The following is a 23,930-nucleotide window of genomic DNA, read 5'->3' on the forward strand; positions in this document are numbered from 1 at the left end:
GTAAGATAGATATTTTTGCCCTCATTCCTCAGATGAAGAAATTGGTACTCAAAGCTAAGTGATTTTTCTGAAGTCTCAAGTATTTTCTGAACCTGATAAATAAGATAATGGGTATCAGGGCTAAGTTTAGGGTCTAGAACATAGAAAACAATAAGTGTCAGCTATTGCTATTCTTATTACTATAAAGAAGAGGCTCATTTTAAAGGTAGGTGAGAATTGATGGACACATTAAACAGCTCCTCTATCTTTTGGATTTGTTTCAATTGCATTTGAATATTCACTCATTTATTCATTCATCAAACATTTACTGAATGCTTACTATGTACCAGGAATCCAGCATGAAACAAAGACAAAGATGTATTTCTGAGGTAGATCAATATTTTTAAAAATGATCAACCACAAATATATATATTTGTCTGAATTTCCAACTTTCAGAGTGATCAGCTACAAATACATATATACAAAAATATATATGTATACAAAAATATATTTGTAACTGATCACTGATTTGTATATATACTTATATATATAAATGTATATTTATAACTAATCACTATGAAAGTTGAAAATTCAGACATAGCTCTATTCAAAATGTGTCTGAATTTCCAACGTCCACATTTTCTATATGTTTGTTCTGTACTCAAATAGTATTTATATGTATTTCATGTTAGAGATTTTGAGCTGAAAAAGACCTTGGAAATGATCTAGTCTAAAACTTTTCATTTTACAGCAAGAATACTTAGGTCTAGAGATGTTAGAAGCCTACCCTAAATCAAACAGATACCTAATAAGAGAGTCAGATTCTACTGATCACCAGACTGTGGCTTTGCTCACATCCACCCACTTCATTTTCACCAGAACAAATGAGTGAGGAGAAAAAGAAGATACATTAAACTAAAAAGCTTCTGCATAGCAAAAGAAACCAGCATCAAAATGAAAAGGGAACCCACTGTAGGGGGGGAAATATTTGCAAATGATATGTCAGATAAGGGGTTAATTTCCGAAATATATAAAGTACTCATACAGCTCAACAAAAGGAAGATATACAATCCAATTAAAAAATGAGAAGAGGGCCCTGGCCGGTTTGGCTCAGCGGTTAGAGGATCCACCTGTGGTCCGGAGAGACCCGGGTTCGGTTCCCGCTAAGGGTATGTACCTCGGTTGCAGTTTGTCCCTGGCCCTGGTTGGTCGTGCAGGTGGCAGCCACTCAATGTGCCCCTTTCACATCGATGTTTCCCTCTCTCTCTCTCTTCCTCTCTCTCCCTCCCACTCTGTGCAAAAAAATGGAAAAATGTCCTCGGGTGAGGATTAAAAAAAAAAAAATGGGCAGAGGACCTGAATAGACACTTCTCCAAAAAGGACATGCAAATGGCCAAGAAACATATAAAAAACGCTCAGTGTCACTAATCATCAGAGAGATGCAAATTAAAATGACTATGAGGCATCGCCTCACACCTGCCAGAATGGCTGCCATCAACAAATCATCAAACAACAAGTGCTGTTGAGGATGTAGAGAACAGGGGACTCTGGTACATTGCTGGTAGGAATGCAGACTGGTGCAGTCACTATGGAAAACAGTATGGTATTTCCTAAAAAAAAATGAAAAAAGGAACTGCCATTTGACCCAGTGATCCCACTTCTAGGAATATATCCTAAGAAGCCAGAAACAACAATCAGAAAGAATATACGCACCCCTATGTTCATAGTAGTACTATTTACAATAACTGAGATCTGGAAACAGCCCAAGTGTCCATCAGTAGATGAGTGGATAAAAAAGCTGTGGTACATTTACACCATGGAATTCTATGTAGCTGTAAGAAAGAAAGATCTCTTATTTTTATTTATTTTTTTTATCCTCACTCAAGGACATTTGGAAAAATGTCCATTTTTTGTTCAGATAGAGTGGGAGGGAGGGAGAGAGAGAGAGAGAGAGAGAGAGAGAGAGAAACATCAATGTGAAAGGAACACATCAAGTGGTTGCCACCTGCAGGATCCATCCAGGGCCGGGGACAAACTGCAACCTAAGTACGCGCCCTTAGTGGGAACCGAACCCTGGTCTCTCTGGACTGCAGGCCGACGCTCTAACTGCTGAGCCAAACTGGCCAGGGCAGATCTCTCATCTTTTGAGACAACACGGCGGGATCTAGATAGTATTATGGTATGTGACATAAGCCAATCAGGGAAAGACAAGTATCACATGATCTCACTTATTTGTGGAACAAAAGAAGCTGACGAACAAAATAGATCCAGAGACATGGAAGTAGGGAACAGACTGACGAGCCTCATAGGGAAGGGGTATTGGGGGTTGGGAAGAGATAATCCAAAGAATGTACATGCATAACCAATGGACACAAACAATAGTGTGGTGAAGGTAGGGGGGAGTGTCAGAAGCCTGCAGGAGGGTGTCAATCGCGGGGGGCGGGGTGTGCATTTGTAATATTTTCAACAATAAAGATAAATTTAAAAAACAACAAACAAATGAAAGATCACACCAAAGTAAATCTCTCTTATCTATGTTACTGCAAAAGACACACATTAAGGACAAAACTAAATCATAAAAACCTTTCAAATGTAGGTCAACAGTCTGAAATGTCCAGGTGTAATATATTGAAGCCTGATAGAAAAACAATCATGGACATTTTGGAGTTGGAACAGAACAACTGGTCATCTTCCCAGGTCATGATGGGAAATTTTTGGTTTACCCATTGACTTGCCCAGGTCCCCAGACTGAGACTCAGGGGCCACATCTCCATTTTTCTTGGCCCCTGCCTTTTCACTGACCTGAAGATGAGGCTCTAGAAACAGTCCTGAGGTTGGTGGCCTTGTAGTGGATGAGGGGGAAACAGTTTGGCACTCCAAAATATGCCTTTGGGGATACTGATTATTTTAAGCTAGTTATTTTTAAGAAAAGAAAGACTCAGGAAAAACCTTTGACCTTTCCTGTAACTGCCTAAAAGGAATTTAGATAGAGGACCTGCTGCCAGAAGGGATTTATCATCATAGATAACTATAGTATAATATGAAGTAATGTGTGATAGACAGGGAGGAACCTAGCAAGGCCCACTTGATCGAAGTTCTCTGTGTCCCGTTGTTAAAGATGGCCCAGCAAACATTAATTTACCATACATTTGCTCTTCTATCTCCATGTGACATGCCTTCCTGCTCTTTTAAGTTCCAAACCACAATCCCCTCCACCCCCCGCCCCCTCCTTAGCTCAAGAAGGCATATAAGCTTTAACTTCCCAATTTATTGCCAGGTCTCATATTCTTATAGAACCCCTGAATGTACATATATAAAACAATTTGGTTATTTTCTCCTGATAATCTGTCTTATATCAATTTGATTTTTAGTCTAGCCAGAAAAACTTAGAAAGGTGGAAGAAAATTTTATTTTCCCACCCCCACATGGACTAGAGGAGAAATTTCAGACTGATGCTCTGAATTGTGAAACATTAAATGGAATAAAATACTGGCGTTTGGGACAAACAAAAAAAGCAGCTCTCAATCAAGGACCTCTTTCAAAAAGTTTGTTTAAAAACTAAAGAAATAGAAACACTGACAAGACCTATCAGCTTTTAAAGACCTAAAAGCTATTTCTTTATCCAAAGCCAAAAACAAACCAAAAAAACCTCTTACAGCTCAGAGAATGGAGACATAGCACCTGGTGTCCATTACAAAACCATTAGTCTCGTTATGGGATCATAACATTTATTGGACTTGCTTAACAGCAATGGCTACTCTGGCAAAGCAGGTTTATTCTTTGTCAAGTATAGAAGAGAAGATGAAGTGACTCAGATGACCAAGCTGTAGAAGCCAATATCCTTCTCAAAAAACAAGTAGGTAGCCCTGGCCAGTTTGGCTCAGTGGTTAGAGCATAGGCCTGCGGTCCAGAGAGACCCGGGTTCGGTTCCCACTAAGGGCACATACCTCGGTTGCAGTTTGTCCCTGGCCCTGGTTGGGTCGTGCGGGCTGGTTGGGTCGTGCGGGCTGGTTGGGTCGTGCGGGCTGGTTGGGTCGTGCGGGCTGGTTGGGTCGTGCGGGTGGTAACCACTTGATGTGTCCCTTTCACGTCGATGTTTCTCTCTCTCATCCTCCCTCCCTCCCTCCCGCTCTATCTGAACAAAATATTGAAAAAATGTCCTTGGGTGAGGATTAAAAAAAAGCAAAAACACAAGTAGGCAAAGGCTTGATTTTCAGAGCACGGAGTATCATCTATGGATGGCTACCCTAAGGGAGTGTTCTGTTCTATGCATTTCACTTTCCCTACTCTGCATCTAGGCACTTCCCCCCGTTGTTAATCCAGTTTCCATTTATTCAGTCTTCCATTGAGTGTTACTTGCTAGAAGCTGTGGTTACAAAGATGAAGACAGTGTCCTTCTCTTAAGAAGCTCATAGTCTACTGTGATGATTTCCAAATTTAGTGAGCACAAAAATCAGCTGAGGAATCACCCCTGGCCTCTCCCTGAAAGATTCTGAGTTGGACCTCTGAGGTGAAGCCTAGCAATCTTCACTTTCTGAAGACACCCATGAGTGATTCTGATGTAAATGGCTCCCAGATCTCATTGTTCAACCCACTGGTCTGAAGGGAAAGCAAGCATTTCTCATGTTTATTGGAATCTCAAACATCCTTCAGGGCCCAGTCTGAATGAAGATTTCCACATTGCCTTAGTTAGAAGTCATCACCTTCTTTCCTTCTCTAGCACTTTATCTGTATCTCTCTTATTCCATCGTTATACATCCTCTCTGAAATGTCTTGTCTCACCTCCCAGACTCCTGGATGGAGAACTGTCTGACTCATTCTGTGGGTTGCCTTTTCACTCTGTTGATAGTGGCCATTCATGCACAAAAGTGTTTAATTTTTATGAAATCCAATGTGTCTATGTTTATCTTGTTGACTGTGTTTTTGGTGTCATATTTTTGGGTGGCAAACACTGCACCCCTTCAGGATTAGGACTGAGGGAAAGGGAGGAGGCAAGGGCAACTGGGCTTTCTCATCAGTAAAAAGGCAGTATTAGCACAGGGTAGGGGTGAGGATTAAATGAGACTATGCCTTCTCCAGGTTTAAAAGTGTAATGTGAATATTATTGACTATATTCCCTAGACTGTACTTTATATCCTCATGACCATTCTGTAATAAGCAATTTGTACGTTTTAACCCCTACACCTTTTTGCCCATCCTCCCAACTCCCCTCCGATCTGGCAACCAACAAAAAGTTCTCTGTATCTATGACTCTGTTTCTGTTCTGCTTGTACATTTTGTTTGTAGATTCCATTGTAGGCAATCACTTATTAAATTATGTAATGTCTGGTCACTGAAGTTACATCTGAAACTAATATAATGATGTATGTAAACTATAATTGAAAGTAAAAACGATTTTTGAAAAATAATGTGAACACAGGGCATGGCTCCTGTTGCTGGAACCCAGAGCTCTTGACCTGAGAAATTTTGGTTAGCTGATGATCTGCAAGTAACCACATCCTTCAGCCCTTGTATACTCCAGAGCTGGCTCAGAGGAGATGCCAGGCTGTTACCTATGGGAGTCACCTGTGGGGTTCAATCCACTCTGTGCTGAAGATGGTGGGGCTGGAGGGAGAAGGCAATTTTCCAGAAGTTCTCCATAGAATTGTTCTCTAAAGAGTTGTTGAGTCTGCTTTCTCATCAGCAGGTCTGTGAGTCTGGCTCATTAGAGCTACCATGATAGGTTTAGATTTTTGTGGGATTTTTTCCAACCTCATAATTCTTCAGTTAGAAAAAAATTTTTATTTTGTAAAATGCACATAACATAAAACTTATCATCCTAATAATTTTTTAAAAATATGTTTTAATCCTGGCTGGTGAGGCTCAACTGGTGGTTGAGTGTCGACCCATGCACCAAGAGGTTGCCGGTTTGATTCCCAGTCAGGGCACATGCCCAGGTTGTGGGTCCGATCCCCAGGAGGCGGCCAATCGATGTTCTCTCTCATTAATGTTTCTCTCTCTCCCCCCTCCCTTCCTCTCTCTCTCTATAAAAAAAAAAAAATCAATAAAAAAAAGTTTTAATTTTTTAGAGAGAGAGATAGAAACATCCATGTGAGAGAGAAACACTGATCAGCTGCCCCCACAGAGGACAGAGCCTGCAACCTGGGCATATGTCCTGACCAGGAATCAAACTGGTGACCTCTTGGTGCATGGGACGATGCTCAATCCACTGAGCCACATTGGCTGGGCCTAATCATTTTTAAGTGTGAAGTTCAGTGGCATTAAATACCTTCACATTATTGCACAACCATCAATACCATCCAGAACTCTTTTCATCTTGCAAACATGAAAATCTGTACCTATTAAACACTAACTTCCCATTCCCTCCTCCCCTCAGCCCCTGGCAACTACCATTGTACTGTCTGTCTTTATGAATTTGACTACTTTAGGTAACTCATATAAGTGGAATCATACAATATTGGTCCTTTTGTGATTGGCATATTTCACTAAGTATAATGCCTCCAAGGTCCATCTATGTTGTAACATGTGTCAGAATTGCCTTCCTTTTTAAGGTTTAATAATATTCCATTGTCACTATATGTAATACTTTGTTTATCCAATCATCCATTGGTGGACACTTTGGTTGTCTTCATCAACACATCTTCACCAACACATTATTTTCTGTGTTTTTTTAATTAAAAAAAATTTTTTTTATAACATTCTAGTGGGTGTGAAATGGTATCTCATTGTGGTTTCGATTTGCATTTCTCTAATGATTAGTGATGTTGAGCATTTTCTATATGCTTATTGGCCATTTATCTATCTTCTTTGGAGAAACGTCTATTTCAATCTTTCCCTGTGTTTGGATTGGGTTGTTTGTTTTGTTGTTGTTGAGTTGAGAAGTTCTTTATATATTCTAGATATTATCCTCTTATCAGATATATGGTTTGCAAATATCTTCTGTAGGTTTCTGGGAGTGTTTTCAAACCCCATTCTGTGGGTTGCCTTTTGACTCTGTTGATAGTATCCATTCATGCACAAAAGTTTTTAATTTTGGTAAAAATAGTGTTTTTTTTTTCTTTGTTGGCTGTATTTTTGGTGTAATGGCTATAATTTAGATGTTTTTAAATGATTTTTTTTTTTTCAATTCAAATACTGGAGCCAAAATTCACTCCATTTTTCAGTTGAAGAAACTATTAAAGAAACTGATGGACTTATTTCATCCCAATATTGGTTAGTAAGCTACAGACTGAGAATCTATATCCTAGGATCCCTTCAGGGAGTCTGCAAGGTTAGGCAGGTATCTTGGTGAGAGCTGGAGCAAGTATCCAGAGTAACCTTCGGGGACCCTGTGGTTTCATCAATGGCCAAAGTGAAGAAAAAGAAAAAAAAAAGTGCCAGTGTTTGTATTTTTCTTTGTCAGTCATATACAAGTTTACCCCTAATGTTAAAAAAAGAGAGTTTCTGGAATAGACAGTCTGTGAAATATTTTAGAATGTATTCATTTCTGGGCACTGCCTTTTACTAGAGCAAAGAGTTTCTTGTTTAGAATGAATCAATGTGTTGGTTACACTGCATTACCAAGTCCTCAGGGGAGGAAATCTGTAAAACTGTAGCCATGGCACAGCCAGAATTGTAGAGCTTTTGGTGAGCTAACTGGTCCGTGGTAACCTTTCATTTCTTTCATAGTTGTTGAAGAAAGTTCCTCTGAACCTCCCTTCTCTCAACTCCACTCACCACTTAGTTTATGTTTTAAAGCAATAAAGCAATGGATCTGCATAGGAAGTTTCTAAAAGAAAAGATAACACAGTGGGGCAGCATGATGGGCCACAATGAGAGGAATTTAGTGTAAAGCCAGTCCCCTTTCAGAGTAAAACACAGTCGACCTGATCCGGCGGTGGGTATAAGGGTGACTTTTCCAACCAAGGGGAGTGTGGTGCGTTTTTGGGTCTCTGCCTCTGTCCCTCTCCTGGAAGGTCCAAAAGTTGTAATTCTGCTCCGAGTGCTGCAGGCACAGCGTTTAATGGTGACTTCTGACTTAACGACAGCTCTTCCCAGGTGACAGTGAGCACGCTCCCTTGCTGCCACGTCTCCTTCGGGCGTCAACAAGTGCACTCGGGAAGCTTGGAACCCCGAAGACGTTCTCCAATTTAACTCTCCATGCCCCAAAGCCATTTGGGGAAGGGACAACCATACCCTGCCACCCCCCCACCCGACACTGTTGCTCCCCAACTATGTCACTCCACACTCTAGATTGGGGGTCTAGAAATAAGCTCAGAAGCAGCACCTTTCGCGCACACCGAGGGAGAACACTAGACCGCCCAGGAGACTTCGTTCCGCCGCAAGTCCAAAGGGAAAAAGAACCGGGCAGAGCGAGGGCGAGGAGAAGCAAGGCGAGAAAGCGACTGGGCAGGGGCGAACGCAGGCTCGAGGGCGGGGCGGGCGCGGGAGGGCGCGAGAGGGGCGCGGGCGCGGCGGCCGGCGCGCCCCGGCGGGCCAGGGGGAGGGGCGCTGGCGGGCGCGGCGCCTCCCGCCCCGGGTGAGCGGCGCGCGCGGCAGCCCCGCGGCACAGAGCGCGGAGCAAGGAGCGCGGGCCGGCAGCGGCGAGGGAGGGCTCGAGCGCAGACGGCCGACGCGCGGCTGCCATGGGCGCGCAGTGACCGCTGCTCAGCGCGAACTTCCTTGGCGGCGCGGAGCTCCCAGGCTGGCAGTGCGTACCCTCCGTCACCATGAAAGGTAGGGCAGCGGGGCGAGGCCGGGCGGGCTTCGAGGCGCGCGGGAAGGGGTGAAGGTGCGTTCCTGCGCGAACTTTCTCGGGGTGGGGGGGCCGGAGAAGAGCGGGGGTCGGGAAAGAGCGGGCGCCGGGTTCGTGCGTGCACACTTGGGGCGCTTCGGCCTCCGGGATTGGGGTTTGGAAGCGTGCAAGTATTCCCCTTCTCATCGTGTCTCTGCGAATTAGTTTGAAGCCCCAAGTCGTTGTTTATGGATTCCAGTTCCCAACTTTTTAATTGAAAAAAGATGCCGAGGAGAAGTGGAGGCATCATCATTCCCTAGAGTCCGCTTTCCGCTCTGCGGCGCTTCCGACTCTCCGGGGTCCGTTTTCCTCCCCAGTGTTGCCGTCTCTCCATCCTAGAAATCGATGTGCGGCGGGACGGGTGTTTTCTTCGTGACTCGGGGATGTTCTCCGTGCGCCCTCCCCACATCTGGCAATGATTAGGTGCCCGCGGAGTTCAGCTGGCTCGGGAAGTGCGTTTGGCATCTTTCTCCATTGGACCCACTGACTGGAAAGTAACTGCCCTCGGTTCCGCGTCTTTTCTATGTGCCCACTTGTAGAGTTCAGGAGTGACACAAAACATCCCGTTAATCGTCCCCTAGGCGGTGTCCCCTGCAGGACAGTTTAGCGAAGTGTCAGATGTGATGTACCTTTAATCACAAGGGACAAGGGCTTTGCCGCAGCCTTCAGTTTAGTAGGAATAAGATCTGTCAGCAGAACCCTGATTTATGTGTGAGGTAAATAATTTCAGCGGAGGCATCCCAGAGACTCGTTTGGAGTTAGGCCGGCGTGGTGTATACACAAGACTGGAGTTCCTGGTTTCGTGCTAGGATAACACGTTTCGGTCCCAACGCGGCCCTGGCTGGTGTGAGGGGGCTGGGTGCTAAATGCCATCTGACCCGGGTGACCGAGTTTCCAGCCGCCCGCGACCGCGCGATGCAATCGCTTTGACTTGCCAGGTTGCTGTCTCAGGGAGGCGCCCAGGGAGCCCCACGAGCTTCAAAAGTAACTTTTGGCTCTGAGTTTCTCTGAAAGGCAGTTCTTGCTAAACCCTCCAGAGCGGTGTGTCCTACCAATTACCTCTCCTTCTGTGGCGGTACGTCTCCACGTCAGGAGACCCTGGGAAGAGATTGGGGTAGGGGGAGGGGAGAACGACTGAACGCCAGGTAAAGAGTGGGCCGCCCGACGGAGAGGAAGAGAGACAAAAGATATGATATAATTTTCTGGCTAGAGAATTTCAAAACTCATTGTGTGTTCCTCCTCCCTCATCTCAGTTTCTCTTCTCTCATTTACATTTTAGGAAACACACAGTTTCCTTAGTTAGCACTGATTAAAGGATCATTCCAGGAAGGAAAGAGTACACATGGCTAAAAGTTACTCTAGGGTTCAGTTACTCTCATTTTAGCCGGAAGTTAGACTTTTCATTGCTGGTCACTCTTGGAAAGATAAACCAGCCACTCACTCCATCAGCTCCCATGTGGACTCCTAAACCCTGAAGACCATGTTATGCTTTTGACTGGGTAAATTACTTTTTGCTCTTTGGGTACTTTTCAGTGTAATTTCAAATCTGCAATAGAAAACACCTACAAAGTCTAGACATTTTTGTGAGATTTACAACGCATTCTGGATCAGCTTGCAAATCCCCTGGAGAAGGCTCATTGCTTACTACCTGTGGTCTGGGCATTGCCTAAACAGCCCTACTCACCTGCTGCCCCTTTGCAGGGAGGGTGATCAGAGGCTGGTGAATGCCTAGGTAGACTTGTCACTTTGAAACCCTCTTTTAAAATTAAATGTTCTGTAAGAGGCGTGCTTACCGACTATTGTCATATAGTTTACATTCATTTGTCTATTTGTTGAGGTGGGGAGCAGAGGGGACAATAATAGATTTTTAGTACCTAGGAAGTGCCAGATACTGTACATACCCTCTACAAGCACTCTGTTAACCAATCCTCTCAACAACCTTATGAGGTAGGTATTTTTAACTCCCACATTTTAGATGTGGAAACTGAGTCTAGAAGAAATAGGAACTGGCAATGAGAAGGATGGTAGTAGGCATCTAAAGACAAGCTTTTCCAGTTTCCCCTGTATTGCTTGGAAAGACCTAGAATACCAGATATGATAACCTCTGATGTAGACTAGAAGAGAATCTCAGACAACTAAACAGCCAAGTAACCCGAAATTGGTGCAGCAGCCAGGAAGGGGTAGAGCCAAGAAATTGGACACAAGCATTTAGAAGCCAAGCACAGAGTGCCTTTCTAGCCAAAAGGGAAAGCCACCTTTACCAAGTGGAATTATTTTGACAGTTTGCCATAGGTAAACAACCCAAAAAATTCCCTTTGGTTTGTGATTAATGTCACAACGCATAATTCTTAACTCATTATGCTCCAGAGAGGCAGTGTTTCCTTACACTTTGATTTGCCTAAATGATAGATGTCAATGACAAGCAAATTCTTAAAATTAAAGTTATTAATCTAAAATATTCTTTAGCCAAATAGAAAATTAGTGGGCACCTTAGAAATTATAGAAGTTTGTTTTCCAGAGCAAAAATTTAGTTCCTGTGTGAGTCCGATGCCTGTTTAAGGTACCTATTTGACTTTCTAATTCTGATGTTTAGACCTTAGACATGGCCTTTGTAGTAACCTAGGCTTCTGGAGTGTCCATCCATATGTTGCATTCAGCAAATATCTGTCTCTGTTCTATTTCCTCCATCCCTGGAGTCCCAAGTACCAAAATAATGACATCATTATGTATTTTCCAGAAGAAAATTACTTACCCCTTTGCTGCAATACTTGAAGTCTTCCAAACTGATTAAAACATGTAGTTGGTTTTAACTTACTTCCAATTTTATTTTCAATTAGCTGTACTGCACCATAAATCTCATAGTTTTGGATAAATATTCACATTTTTTATGAAGGAATCTGACTTCTCTGGAGTTAGGTGTGTCATTACTAAATCACATTTTTGGTTCTGAAAGTTGGGAATACTGGTGAGTTTCAGTGCAGCAGCACTTGTTGCCTAAGAGATGTCTGAAAACAACCACCAGCACACAGGACTACAGAAGTCCAAACCACTGTCATAATTTAACAGAGGGAAGAGGTTGGTGCCATCAAAATACAATGTTCAGTTGCTTATTTTTGTGCTTTTCATATAAAAATTTCTGAAACACAGTTTGGCAATAATATTTTTAAAATGCACTAGTAAGCAGTAGACTTCTGCTTCCTGTTGTTTTGGGGGACTCAACAGTCTCCTTGCTTTCCTAGTGTCTCTTTCTAAAATTAAAAAAAAAGTTACAGTTTACATTTAGTGTTCTTTTATATTAGTTTTAGGTATACAGCATAGTGGTTAGACAATCACATACTTTACAAAGTGATCCTCCCAATATTTCCAATACTCACCTGGCACCATACATTATTACAATATTATTTACTATATTCCCTATGCTGTACTTTACATCCCCGTGACTATTTTGTAACTACTAATTTGTACTTCTTAATCCTTTCACCTTTTCACTAACTCCCCCAACTTCCCTCCCTTCCCAGTGTCTCTTTAAGATTTCTTGTCCTTAATTGGGTTAAGCAAACAAGTGTGTAAGGGCTGACTGCATTTACTATGGAAAGATTCATGTTTTCTGAAGGGAAATGAAAACAAAATGAGGCCTTTCCCCCTTCACTGGTTGGGAATTGGGGCTGCCCTTCCTCTGGAAGGCAAATTTACAATCTAATTATACTTTTGACTTTTCATTAGCTTGGGGATGCTTGACATTCTTAATCTGAGGTTTAATTATTGCTAAGTATAGATTCTTTTCTGTGGTTTCCTATGCAGTTTCTCAAGATTGTTCCCATGCCCCCCTTCACCATGTGGCTCATCACTGATAATGGTGTGAATGGGAAAGCTAGCAGATGATAGCTTTCAAGCTATATCATAAGTAGGTGTCTAATTTTCTGATTAATGTTTATTCTCATTAAAATATTATTTTAAAACAGTTGATGCAACTACTGCCAAAGTAAGTTAAATGGTCCCTGAGTATTAATTTTCAAATGGGAAAATAGACATTTAAGTTTTGTGATAGAAAAAGTATGCTTTGCCTTGGGTCAAAAGTATGTTTTGCATGTGGGTAATCTCTCAGGAGGGCAAGTCTGACACACAGGCTCCCATGGTGAAAAGAAGGGGTGGAGCTCCAGGAGAGGAAGCCCAGAGTAGTGGCAGTGCCCAGCCTTCCTGCTGGCAATATATGGGGAGGATGCTCTGGAGCTTCAGCTGGTAAATAAGGCAGTTTGGGGGTAGGGGACAGCATTCTAGGTCTTTTAAGTAATCATTCGTGAAGAGTGTCTACTCCCATCGTGGGTTGGGCTCCACCAGGCTGGTCCTGCTCTTTCCATCTTTTTCTTTTAATCGTCACCTGAGGATATGTTTATTGCTTTTAGGGAGAAAGGAAGGGAGAGAGAGAAAAACATCAGTGTGAGAGAGAAACACTGATCGGTTGTCTTCCATACACGCCCTACTGGGGATTGAACCCAAAACCTAGGTATGTGCCCTGACCAGGAATCGAACCCTCAACATTTTTGTACAGGACGACACTCCAACCACTGAGCCACCTGGCCAGGGCTGCCATTTCCATCTTTTGCTAATCTGCCACTCAGAAGGCACAGCGTCTCTCAACTTCTGGAGTTCCTGTCTATGGCCTTTAGGCAGGGAACAGGGTCATGCGTTGGAAGATAAATGACAGGGATGAGGTTTATCTGTACCGTGGTTTGTGCTTACAAACAACTTTTTAGGTATGACTGATGGGCCACTTAATATCTACACTTATTATTTTTCCCTTTAATAATAGCTAACATTATTGAGTATTTGCCATGCCAGGCTTTATTATTTCCTCTATTTTACACATAGGAAAACTTAGGCTTAGAGAGGTTGAGTTACCTGTCTCAGAGCACCCAGCTAGTCAATAGGGAAATTGACAGTCTGAGTCCAGAATCCACATGTTACACCTCTAGACTAGCCTCCCTCTTAGCCATACCCTAATAATTCACTCAATCGACACATCGTTGCATATCTGCTGTTTGCCACACTCTGCTAGATACTGAGAGAACAAGATAGAGAAGCTCCAACTGTCTGGACTTCGACCTTTAGTAACCTTGCATCGAAGGTCTGAAGAAATTGATGTGCTCTTTAGCCAGTCACTAGATGAGACTTTCTAGATGGGAGTTCTTGCAAAGATAAAGCAGATTCCAGGGCTGCTGCTGGGTGTGTAGCATTAATCTTCTAGAAGGTTTTGTTTACGGCTGATTGAATGAATGTGGATGGCCCACTGAAGCCATCAGCTCTAAAAACAGCCCCTGTAGGACCCTTGCTGACAGGTTTACAATGAGACAAGAAACATTGTCAGAAGTGCCATTTTCAAGAACAGACTGTAACCACCAGTAGGTGATCAGTAAAATAAAATAAAATTAAATTAAATTAAAATAAAATAAATAATAATTATAAATAAATATCTTAAATAAGGGATAGGAAGGTATAGGCCTTCTTCATAAGAAGTCTTTATTTCTTTTTTCTTTTTTTTTTTTTTTATCCTTACCCGAGGACATTTTTCCATTTTTTGTTCGGATAGAGTGGGAGGGAGAGAGAGGAAGAAAGAGAGAGAGAGAGAGAGAAAAACATCGACGTGAAAAGGACACATCGAGTGGCTGCCTCCCGCCCGACCCAACTGGGGTTGGACAAACTGCAACTGGGGTACGTGCCCTTAGCGGGAACTGAACCTGGGTCTCACTGGACCACAGGCCAACGCTCTAACCGCTGAGCCACACCAGCCAGGAAAAAAGTATTTATTTCTTTACTGCTGACAACAATTTCTAAGCACAGCAACCATTCAAAGTTTACGGGAGATAACTGTTCATCAAGCAGTTATTTGATTTCTTTAAGAGAATGATATTTGAAGAACTCAAACCAATATAGTACCTTGAAAAGATCTTGCCAATTGCTTAAGGGAATTTCATAATTATATAGCAGTGAAAGCCAATGTAAACAGAAATTAGTAATCCCAAATTAAGATTTCAAAGAGATCCTAGGAGTTCTTTTAACCCCTGAATTTACCATAAATATTCAATCAACACTCTTAAAAATATATAAGAAATGTGTTTTTCAACATGGGAGAAGATTTAAAAATTTAATAAATTTATTCAACTTGGATATATTAAATATGACTTCCTATTATTCCTGAATGGTTTGGGACAATAGCCTGGTATCACATGAAGTCATATTCAGTAGCCTGAGAAATTGGACTTTTGACATTTTGTGTGAAAAACTAACTTGTCTTTGGTTCTATGGAAGTAGCCAAACTTTTCTGGGCCTCAGTCACTTCCTTGTGACATTGAAATGTTAGGATATTTATATAACAATTTATTATTCAAAGGTAAAAAAAAAAAAAAGCCCAATTTTATAGTTGAAAATATTACTTTAAAATATAACCATTTCATAAAATGTAATTATATGTACTGACCCCAGGAGTTGAATCTGATGATTTTAGTGTGATGGCAAGGAGTGTGGACTCTGAAACCAGAATGCATGGTGACCACATGTAAATTACTTAACCACAGGAGCCCCCAGTGTCCTCATCTGTCAAATGGGAGATAATAATGGCATCTACCAGATAGAATTGTTTGGGGGATTAAATAAGTTAGAGTAGATCAATCGTTTAGAATGGTATCTAGCACTTAATGAGAACTCAAGACATTTTAGTTGTTGTAATACTGTTATTATAACCTGCTGCTTCCTTCAGGCAGTAGTATAATTGCCAATTATGAACCATTTATGGTAAGTTAACCAAATGATATAGTTTATACAATGAAAGCAAAAGTTCAGTTTTGAAATGAAAGTAATTTTCAAATTACAAATGTGTTAAAACTGACCTCAGGGGTAGGAGGGAGCTCTGCTCTCAGTGGGGAACAGTGTTAAATTGGTCCATCTCCAGCTGCCATCACTGGTATTATTGTCATTTTTGTAATATAGTAAAAAATCAGCCCTACCGAAAACACAGGGACCATTTTATAGTTAAGTTTATAATTCTAGTGAAATGGTACAATGTTCTCATTTGTTATGATAGTGGTATAAAATTGGTAAATATGTGTGAATACATTTAATATAGCTAGGAGCACTAATTTTCCAGGAGCACTATTATTCAGGTGCCTACTGATAATGACATAATATTTTTAAAGATTTGTATGTCATACCTAGTGTCCAGTTTTATCCGGTAAGGATATGACATCAAGGAATTAAAACATAAAACAAATTTGTCTTAAATAAACTCTAGGCCAGATTTATGTATATGTATTTATTAACCACTTGACATCATGTCTATTTAGTTGGTAGTGTGAATTTTCCATTAAGCTGTCACATTTCTATTTTATTTATTATTCTTTTTTTTAATCTTTATTGTTGAATGTAAAATGTATTACAGATGTTCCACATTTTTCCCCCATTGACCCCCTCCTTCCCACTCCCGCCCCCCTCCCGCCTTTTCCCACACTATTGTCTGTGTCCATTGGTTATGCATATAAGTTCTTTGTTTTATTTCTTCCCACCCCCCCAACCCCTTTCCCTTTGAGGTTTTCAGTACCTCTTAATCTCTTCACCTTTTTCACCCATTCCCCCAACCCCCCTTCCATCTGGCAACCGACAAAATGTTCTCTGTATCTATGAGAATGTTTCTGTTCTACCTGTTCATTTTATTTGTAGATTCCATTGTCGATAGATATGTATTCATTGCCATTTTGTTTGTTCATATATTTTATCTTTTTCTTCAAAAAGACCCTTCATCATTTCATATAATAACGGTTTGATGAACTCCTTTAACTTTTTCTTGTCTGGGAAAGTCTTTATATGGCCATCGATTCTAAATGACAGCTTTGCAGGATAGAGTAATCTTGGTTGTAGGTTCTTTCTTTTCATCACTCTGAATATTTCTTGCCACTCCCTTCTGGCCTGCCAAGTTTCTTTTGAGAAATCAGCTGACAGCTTATGGGAACTCCCTTGTAGGTAACTAGCTGCCTTTTTCTTGCTGCTTTTAAGATTCTCTCTTTGTCTTGAAACTTTTGCATTTTGATGATGATGTGTCTTGGTGTGGATCTCTTTGGGTTCATCTTGTTTGGGACTCTCTGTGCTTCCTGGACTTGTATGTCTGTTTCCTTCACTAAGTTAGGAAAGTTTTCTGCCATTATTGTTTCAAACAGGTTTTCGATTTCTTGTTCTCGCTCTTCTCCTTCTGGCACCCCCAAGATGCGAATGTTGGCACACTTGAAGATGTCCCAGAGGCTCCTTACACTATTTTTTTTGGATTCTTTTTTCTTTTTGCTGTTCTGATTGGGCGGTTTTTGCTTCCTTGTATTCCAAATCGATGGTTTGCTTCTTGGATTTACGTACTCTACTATTGAAGCTGTGTAAATTATTCTTTATTTCAGTCAGTGCCTCCTTCAATTCTGACTGTGCATCCATCATTTCTGACTGGTCCTTTTTTATGCTCTTGAGGCCCTCACTAAGTTCATTGAGTATCCTTATAAGCAGTATTTTGAACTCAGCATCTGTTAGGTTGCTTATCTCCATTTCGCTTAGTTCTTTTCTTGGGGTTTGGTTCTGTTCTTTCATTTGGGACCTGTTTCTTTGTCTCCTCATTTTGGCTGCCTCCCTGTGTTTGTTTCTGTGTATTACTTAACGAGAGGTGTGGGGCTATCTGAGACCAGATGCTGCTCGTTTGAAAGAATTTAGGAAAAACCTGAAGCAGGATCCAAGACAGGCCAATCCTATGGTTAAGCAAGTGGCAACAGCTTGGGTGGGCCTGAAAGTTGGGTGGGCCTGAAAGTTGGGTGGGTGGGGCGGGGCCTCAGGGAGTCACCAGGACGGGGCTACCAGTATGAGCCAGGTTGCTGGAGTCCCAGAGATGGCGACTGTCTGCTGCCCCCCGGAAGGGCTCACCAAAGGAACAAAGGCCTCTGACAGCACTTTTGTCCCAGAGAAAGCCCCCGCTCCAGCCCTCGCTCCAGTGCTAAACAGCTCAGTTCTTCCCTGTATGTCTCTGGTGTCTCTGGAGCTGCCTCCCCTCCAAGCTTAGAGGGAGTGAGTCTGATAAGTTCGTGCGTGAGTCCGATAAGTTCGTGAGCGGGCCCTTTAAGGAGCTGCCTGGGGCTTCAGCCACTTCAGCTTCCTTTAGCCTCTGTTCCTGCTGGTTTTTCCAGCCAGAAGTTATGGGGACTTCTCTTCCTGGCACTGGAACCCTGAGCGGGGCACCAGGTGTGGGACAGGGACCCCTCAGTCCTCAGGAAGGACCTTCCCAGCCGAGGTGTCTGCCCCTCCGCCTATCCGCCCCTCCGCCCCTCTTACCAGTCTGGATGTGGCTGCTGCTTTAATTCCGTAGTTGTAGGACTTCCATTCAGGATGATTTCAGGCAGTTTTGAATGATGGTTGTTCTATAGTTTAGTTGTAACTTTGATGTGATTGTGGGCAGACGCGATACCGGTTACCTACGCCGCCTTCTTGACCAGAAGTCTATTTTATCATTTACAGTTGGGCCACTGAGCCCATCTAGCTTTCATTTATTCTTTATTTAGTATATTACGTAAGTATCTTCATGTGTTTAATATATGTATAGCTTCTGTCCTGAAAGGGCTTGCAGGCTGGTAGACAGGATAAGATTTTTGCATAAACAACTGGAATCCCCTATTTGAGGTTCAGACAAGTGTGACTGGAGGAACCAGGAGGAGAGAACAACCTTGCTGAAGACAGGGATATTTTGATTTGGAGGAGACATTTGAGCTGACTCATTAACTTGAATTATATTTCATTTTCAGGTTACATTAATAGTAATTTAATAATAGTCATTAAAGAGGCAAATGGTGCATCAGAGCCACACTGAAACTGTCAGGTATGACATTCAGCATGGGAAATGAGAGAAAATCCAATTCACCATTTTCTCAGACTTTGTCTCCTAAGCTCCATTTTGGTCTATCATTTGTAATTAATTACAGTATATTGCTCTGACATATTTGTTTGGATAAACTAAATGTTTACATGTTAAACTAAATGTTAAGTGATTTCAAAACAAAACAGATGTATAGGATTTTTGTTTTTTAACGAAGATCACTTATTTTTTTCTGTACCTCCAGAGAAATGGATGGCATTAATTTTCTTGCCAAATGACCCATGTATTTGAGTCCCTTCCAGGGCCCTTATAAAATTTGAGGTGGGCACTCAAATCCTTATCCTGATTCTCTTGTTATCAACTTGACCAACATGATTGGATGAGAAGGTCCTTCATTGAAGAAAGGGAGGCCCATTCATTATACATGAATGATGGTTGTGGGGGGACAAGGTTTTGAGTGTCATATTTGTTTCTTTTTAAGTTTTTAAGTTGGCTGCTGGGGGAAATCTGGTTTAATGCCCACTACCAATTTGGGAGTAAAAGTAACAAAACATTCTCCTCAATTTTGTGGACTGTAACAGAAAGAAAAAGGTAGTATATCTCTCTTTGTTCTAAAAGCAAGAATAGTCTATTTTTACAAGCATCAGAATTATAAATTGTGCCAGAGTATGGACTCAATTTATGTCTTTATAATTTTGACTTAAAAAAACTATAGCATTGAAGCAAAAAGCGATCCCATTATAAAACATGAAACTCAGAAAGAAGCTGAGTAATCAGAGTAAGTCTTTTGTAATATTTGGAATAATCTGTAAGTATTTAAATTGTTATAGATTCCTTTATCCCTTTGGGGTAGGGTAGGAGGAAGACCTGGAGCTGTTGAATGGCTGACAGATCTAATTACCCTATCAAAAATATCCTGAACCTCAGATATTTACATGCACTGAGATCATTCACTGGCTGAATACTTAACTATGGCCCAGAGATGCCAGTGGGGACACATGAGGTTTTATAATTGTAAAGCTGTAAAACCAGGGCTGATATTATCAGTACTGCTCTTAGGGTTAGATCAAGGTTAAAGTATGTCTGTTTTTAGTGTCTACAGACCCAAATACATTGAGGTACATTTTCCTCACTGTCAAATATATATTTCAGTGTCAGTTAGCTACCGCCCAAATTGAACCCACTCTACATATTTCTCTTCCCTGCTGTTGCATTCCCCCAAATGCTAATTTCAGACTGGGCTCTGTATCTTTTGAAACTAGATGATTAAAGTAGATCCACACAAACCTTACACTATCCTGTATTTCATGAACATTCAAGTCCTGGGATATTTATTTTGGACCTTAAAGTATAGTAGCTGCTATCCCTACCTCTGACCCCTTACTTAAAATAAATAAATAAATAAATAAATAAATAAATAAATAAATAAATCAAACTACAACCCTCATATTTATTAAGTGTCAGTATGTGCGAGGCACTTTTCCTTTACCAGTTCACTTTTCCCTCTCAACAATGTGTGATAGGAATTATCGGTCCTGTCTTATAGGAGACTGAAAGGTAGGTGTGATTTTATGTTGTCAGTACAAAATAGAGCCAATCTTCAAACCCCGGTCTTTCAGTTCCAAAGCCCAAGCTTTACTATTACATCAGCCTCAGGCCTTAGAGAAAAGTCCTCCAAAATAGCGCAGCAGCATCAAAGCAATCCCAAAATATTTAGCAACCTGGTGACACACTGTGGAGGACACAGTTCCTACAGACAGCCACCCAAAAGTGATTCAATGGAGGGTGGCTCTAGACTCAGAGGTCCAAATTACACTGGACATTTGGCCCCAGGGGTACAGGAGACCTGCTTACCTCCTCACCTACAGGCCTGCCACAATAAGTAGTGGTTGTGGAGACAGACAGGGGCAGCTTGCAGGATTGCTCATGGCAGAGGGTGTTCACTGGCTTGGTGGAAGCAGTTTGTTCTTGAGCAGTGGACGGGACTATACTGTTTTGTTCTAACAGTGATGACTATACAAGAGCTGGAAGTGCATCAAGGTAGAAACAGTATAGAGTAGCTGATGGATATGCTCACATGGATGGCAGCACTGAGCTCAGCTTGGAAGAGAAGTCTAAATTCAGTCTAACCTTTGTCCAGGGTCCTTTAGCCTGGATCTTGAAAAAGTCTGAACTTGTTCTGTTCAATTTGGCATTTGTCGGAACCTACTTTGTGCTTGATATTTAAGGCTGCACATCCCAACTTTCTATTCTGTTGCTTCAGGTTGAATTCTGCCCACTGGCCCTTTGGAGAGCAAGGGTGCCTTTTCTGGTCATCAGCATCTATTGGACTGGGTGCTTTTCTTTGTCTACCTCTACCTGACTCTTTTTTTTTTTTGTCTACCCGACTTTTATCTTTCATTTATATTCCTTTGTTTTGTTTGCTTTACTTTATTTTTTTATCAAAGTTAAAGAGATGCACATAGTTTAAAGGGTCAGATTTATTATGGAAAACAGCAGTTTCCTGCCCAGCCCACCATCATTTCATCATTTGCCATTCCCCAGAGACAACCTCTTGAGAACAACTTTAGCTTTTTTTTGGCATTTACTTCTCCTTCAGTTATCTATTGATGCCTAACAAACCATCCCCAAACCCTGTGGCTTAAAACAACAGCTGTTTATTTTTTCATGACTTTTCGATTAGGGTGAGGCTCAGTAACACAGCTGGTCTCTGTTCCCCAAGGCATTGGGCGGGCTGAACGCCTCACTCCCATGGCTGGAGCCATCAGTGGGGTGCACAGAATGACTGAAGGCTCACTAGTTTTTCTCGCGTTCCTTTAAAAGTCCCTCATCCTCCAGGGATCCTCTCTCTTCAGGTGGCTGCTAGCCCAGCAGGGTAGTTGGACCTTTCACATGACAGCTGCCTTTCAAGGGAGTGAAAACAGAAGCCAAAAGGCCACTAAGGCATAGGCTCCAAGGTTACCCACTTCTGGCACATTCTGTCAGCCAAAGCAAGTCACAGGGCCCTTCCAGATGGAAGAGGAGTAGAAAAGGACTTGCAGGTAGAGGGATGGGAAGAATTGTTGGTAGCCCTTTATGCAGACATTATCCCATGACCCATATCATGACCTATTTACCATTACATCATGACATGCTTATGGTACTCTTCCTTATTATTATTATTTGGTTTTAGGCATTATATATTGACTTCCCTTTAGAGAAGATGAGAATTTAGTGCTGTCATCCTCCATCTTAACAACCCTCATGGACACCTGTTGCCCTCCATTGTCCCACTATAGTTTTGTCACAGTCTTTTTTTTTTTTTTTATCCTCACCCGAGGACATTTTCCCATTTTTTTGTTCAGGTAGAGTGGGAGAGAGAGAGAGAGAAACATCGATGTGAAAGGAACACATCGAGTGGCTGCCACCCACACGACCGACCAGGGCCGGGGACAAACCGCAACCGAGGTACACGCCCTTAGCGGGAACCGAACCCGGGTCTCTCAGGACCGCAGGTCGACGCTCTAACTGCTGAGCCAAACCGGCCAGGGCTGTCACAGTCTTGATTAGAGCAATATTCAGTGTTTGCATTATTATAATGATGTAAATACTATTCACAGCTGACTCATATTTCTTTCTTGTGTAACTTTGTTTCCCCTGGAGTTAGTAATCCTCCTATTTTGTTTGCTTAGCTTCCTATGTATGTATATATCATCATTCATCCCCAAAGTCTCTTTCACTTTGCTAAATCTCTGTGCAATGTGTTCAAACATATTAGGTATTCTCTAATTTTCATCTTCTTGAAGAACTCTTTCCTGAAGCCTTCTCACCTCAGGATTAGGGTTAAGGTTAGGTTAGGGTGTATATGTGCATGCGCATGCACACACACACACACACACACACACACACACCCCTTTCTGGATTTGTTCCTATTTTAGTGGAATGCATTTTCCAACAACTTCCTGAAAACAGTGTACATGAGAGGTACATTTTTGGAGAATCTGTAAGCCTGAAAAGGTCTTTTTGTTACCTACTTATTTAATTGAGAGATTTTTATGTTGGAAATAAGTTAGCCTTGGACCTTTGAAGGCACTGATCTATTTTTTTTTTTTTTTTTTAGCTCCAGTTTATTGTTGAGCAGCAAGAAGCTATTCTTTTTGTTTATTTTTATTCTTGTGGCAATCTTTTCTTTTCTTTATTTCTGTCTGGAAGCTTTTAGGATTGTCTTTTCGTCCTCAGTGTTGTGAAATTTTACGATGAAGTGCCTTGGAGTAGATCTCTTTCCTTTTTTTGTGCTGGGAAGTGATGGGCCCTTTCATTCTGGAGACTCCTGTCCTTTAATACTGAAAGATGTTCGATTATTCCAGCGATGGTTTTCTCCCTCTGTTCTTTTTCCTGTTACTTGAATATAGCACCTCCGCCCCCCTGAATTGATTCTCTAATTTTTTCTTGTCTTTACTCTTTTTTATTTATTTGCCTTTTTTTCTACTTTCTGGAATATTTCAGCTTTATCTCCCAACTCTTCTATTTTTTATTTTTGTATTATATTTTTAATTTCTAAAAGTTTTTCTTTTTTTCTGAGAGTTTCTTTTTTATTTTTTAAATATGTTTTTATTGCTTTTTTAGAGAGAGGAAGGGAGAGAGATAGGAACATCGATGTGAGAGAGAAACATTGACCGGCTGTCTCCTGCACGCCCCCTACTGGAGATTGAGCCCGCAACCTGGGCATGTGCCCTTACTGGGAATCAAAACAGGACCTCTCAGTCCATGGGACGATCCTCAATCCACTGAACCACACTGGCCGGGCATCCTTTTTTATTTTTGAAATTAAATTTATTGGGTACATTACTTAGTAAGATTATATTGGTTTCAAGTGTACAGTTCTATGCTACGTCATCTGTATATTGTATTGTGTGCCCACCACCCAAAGTCAAAGATTCTTCTCTTATACGTGGAATATAAAACTGAAAGCAACAAATGAACAAACAAGATAAACAAAAAAGTAAAAACTCAAAAACACAAACAATGGTATGGTAGTTAACAGAAGGATGGGGGCTGGTGGGGATAGTAAAGGGTAGTAAATAGTGATGGATGATGATTCCTTTTTATAGCATCCTGTTATTATGTATATTTTATCTTCTCTTATCTCTATAAGGATATTAATGGTGAGTTTTTTTGAAAATTTTTATCATTCGACATAATGTACATTTCTTCCAAATTGCTTTGTCTGGTTTCTTTCTTTTCTTTTCTTTTTTTATTCTCACCCGAAATCATTTTTCCATTTTTTTTGTTCAGATAGAGTGGGAGGGAGAG

The 23,930-nt window shown here is 41.5% G+C and overlaps 1 protein-coding gene across 1 annotated transcript in view; it reads left to right on the top strand.

The window, feature by feature from the left end:
• The first annotated feature begins 8,505 nt into the window (after nt 1–8,505).
• COLEC12 (collectin subfamily member 12) overlaps nt 8,506–23,930 on the top strand; it is a 217,065-nt gene continuing 201,640 nt past the window's right edge. Inside the window, exon 1 of the mRNA XM_036245806.1 lies at nt 8,506–8,694. Within this exon, the coding sequence (XP_036101699.1) occupies nt 8,688–8,694 (7 nt within the window). The 5' untranslated portion in view covers nt 8,506–8,687. The remainder of the gene's footprint in view (nt 8,695–23,930) is intronic.

Source organism: Molossus molossus, unplaced genomic scaffold (assembly GCF_014108415.1).
Source record: "Molossus molossus isolate mMolMol1 unplaced genomic scaffold, mMolMol1.p scaffold_m16_p_6, whole genome shotgun sequence".
NCBI classification, from domain to species: Eukaryota; Metazoa; Chordata; class Mammalia; order Chiroptera; family Molossidae; genus Molossus; species Molossus molossus.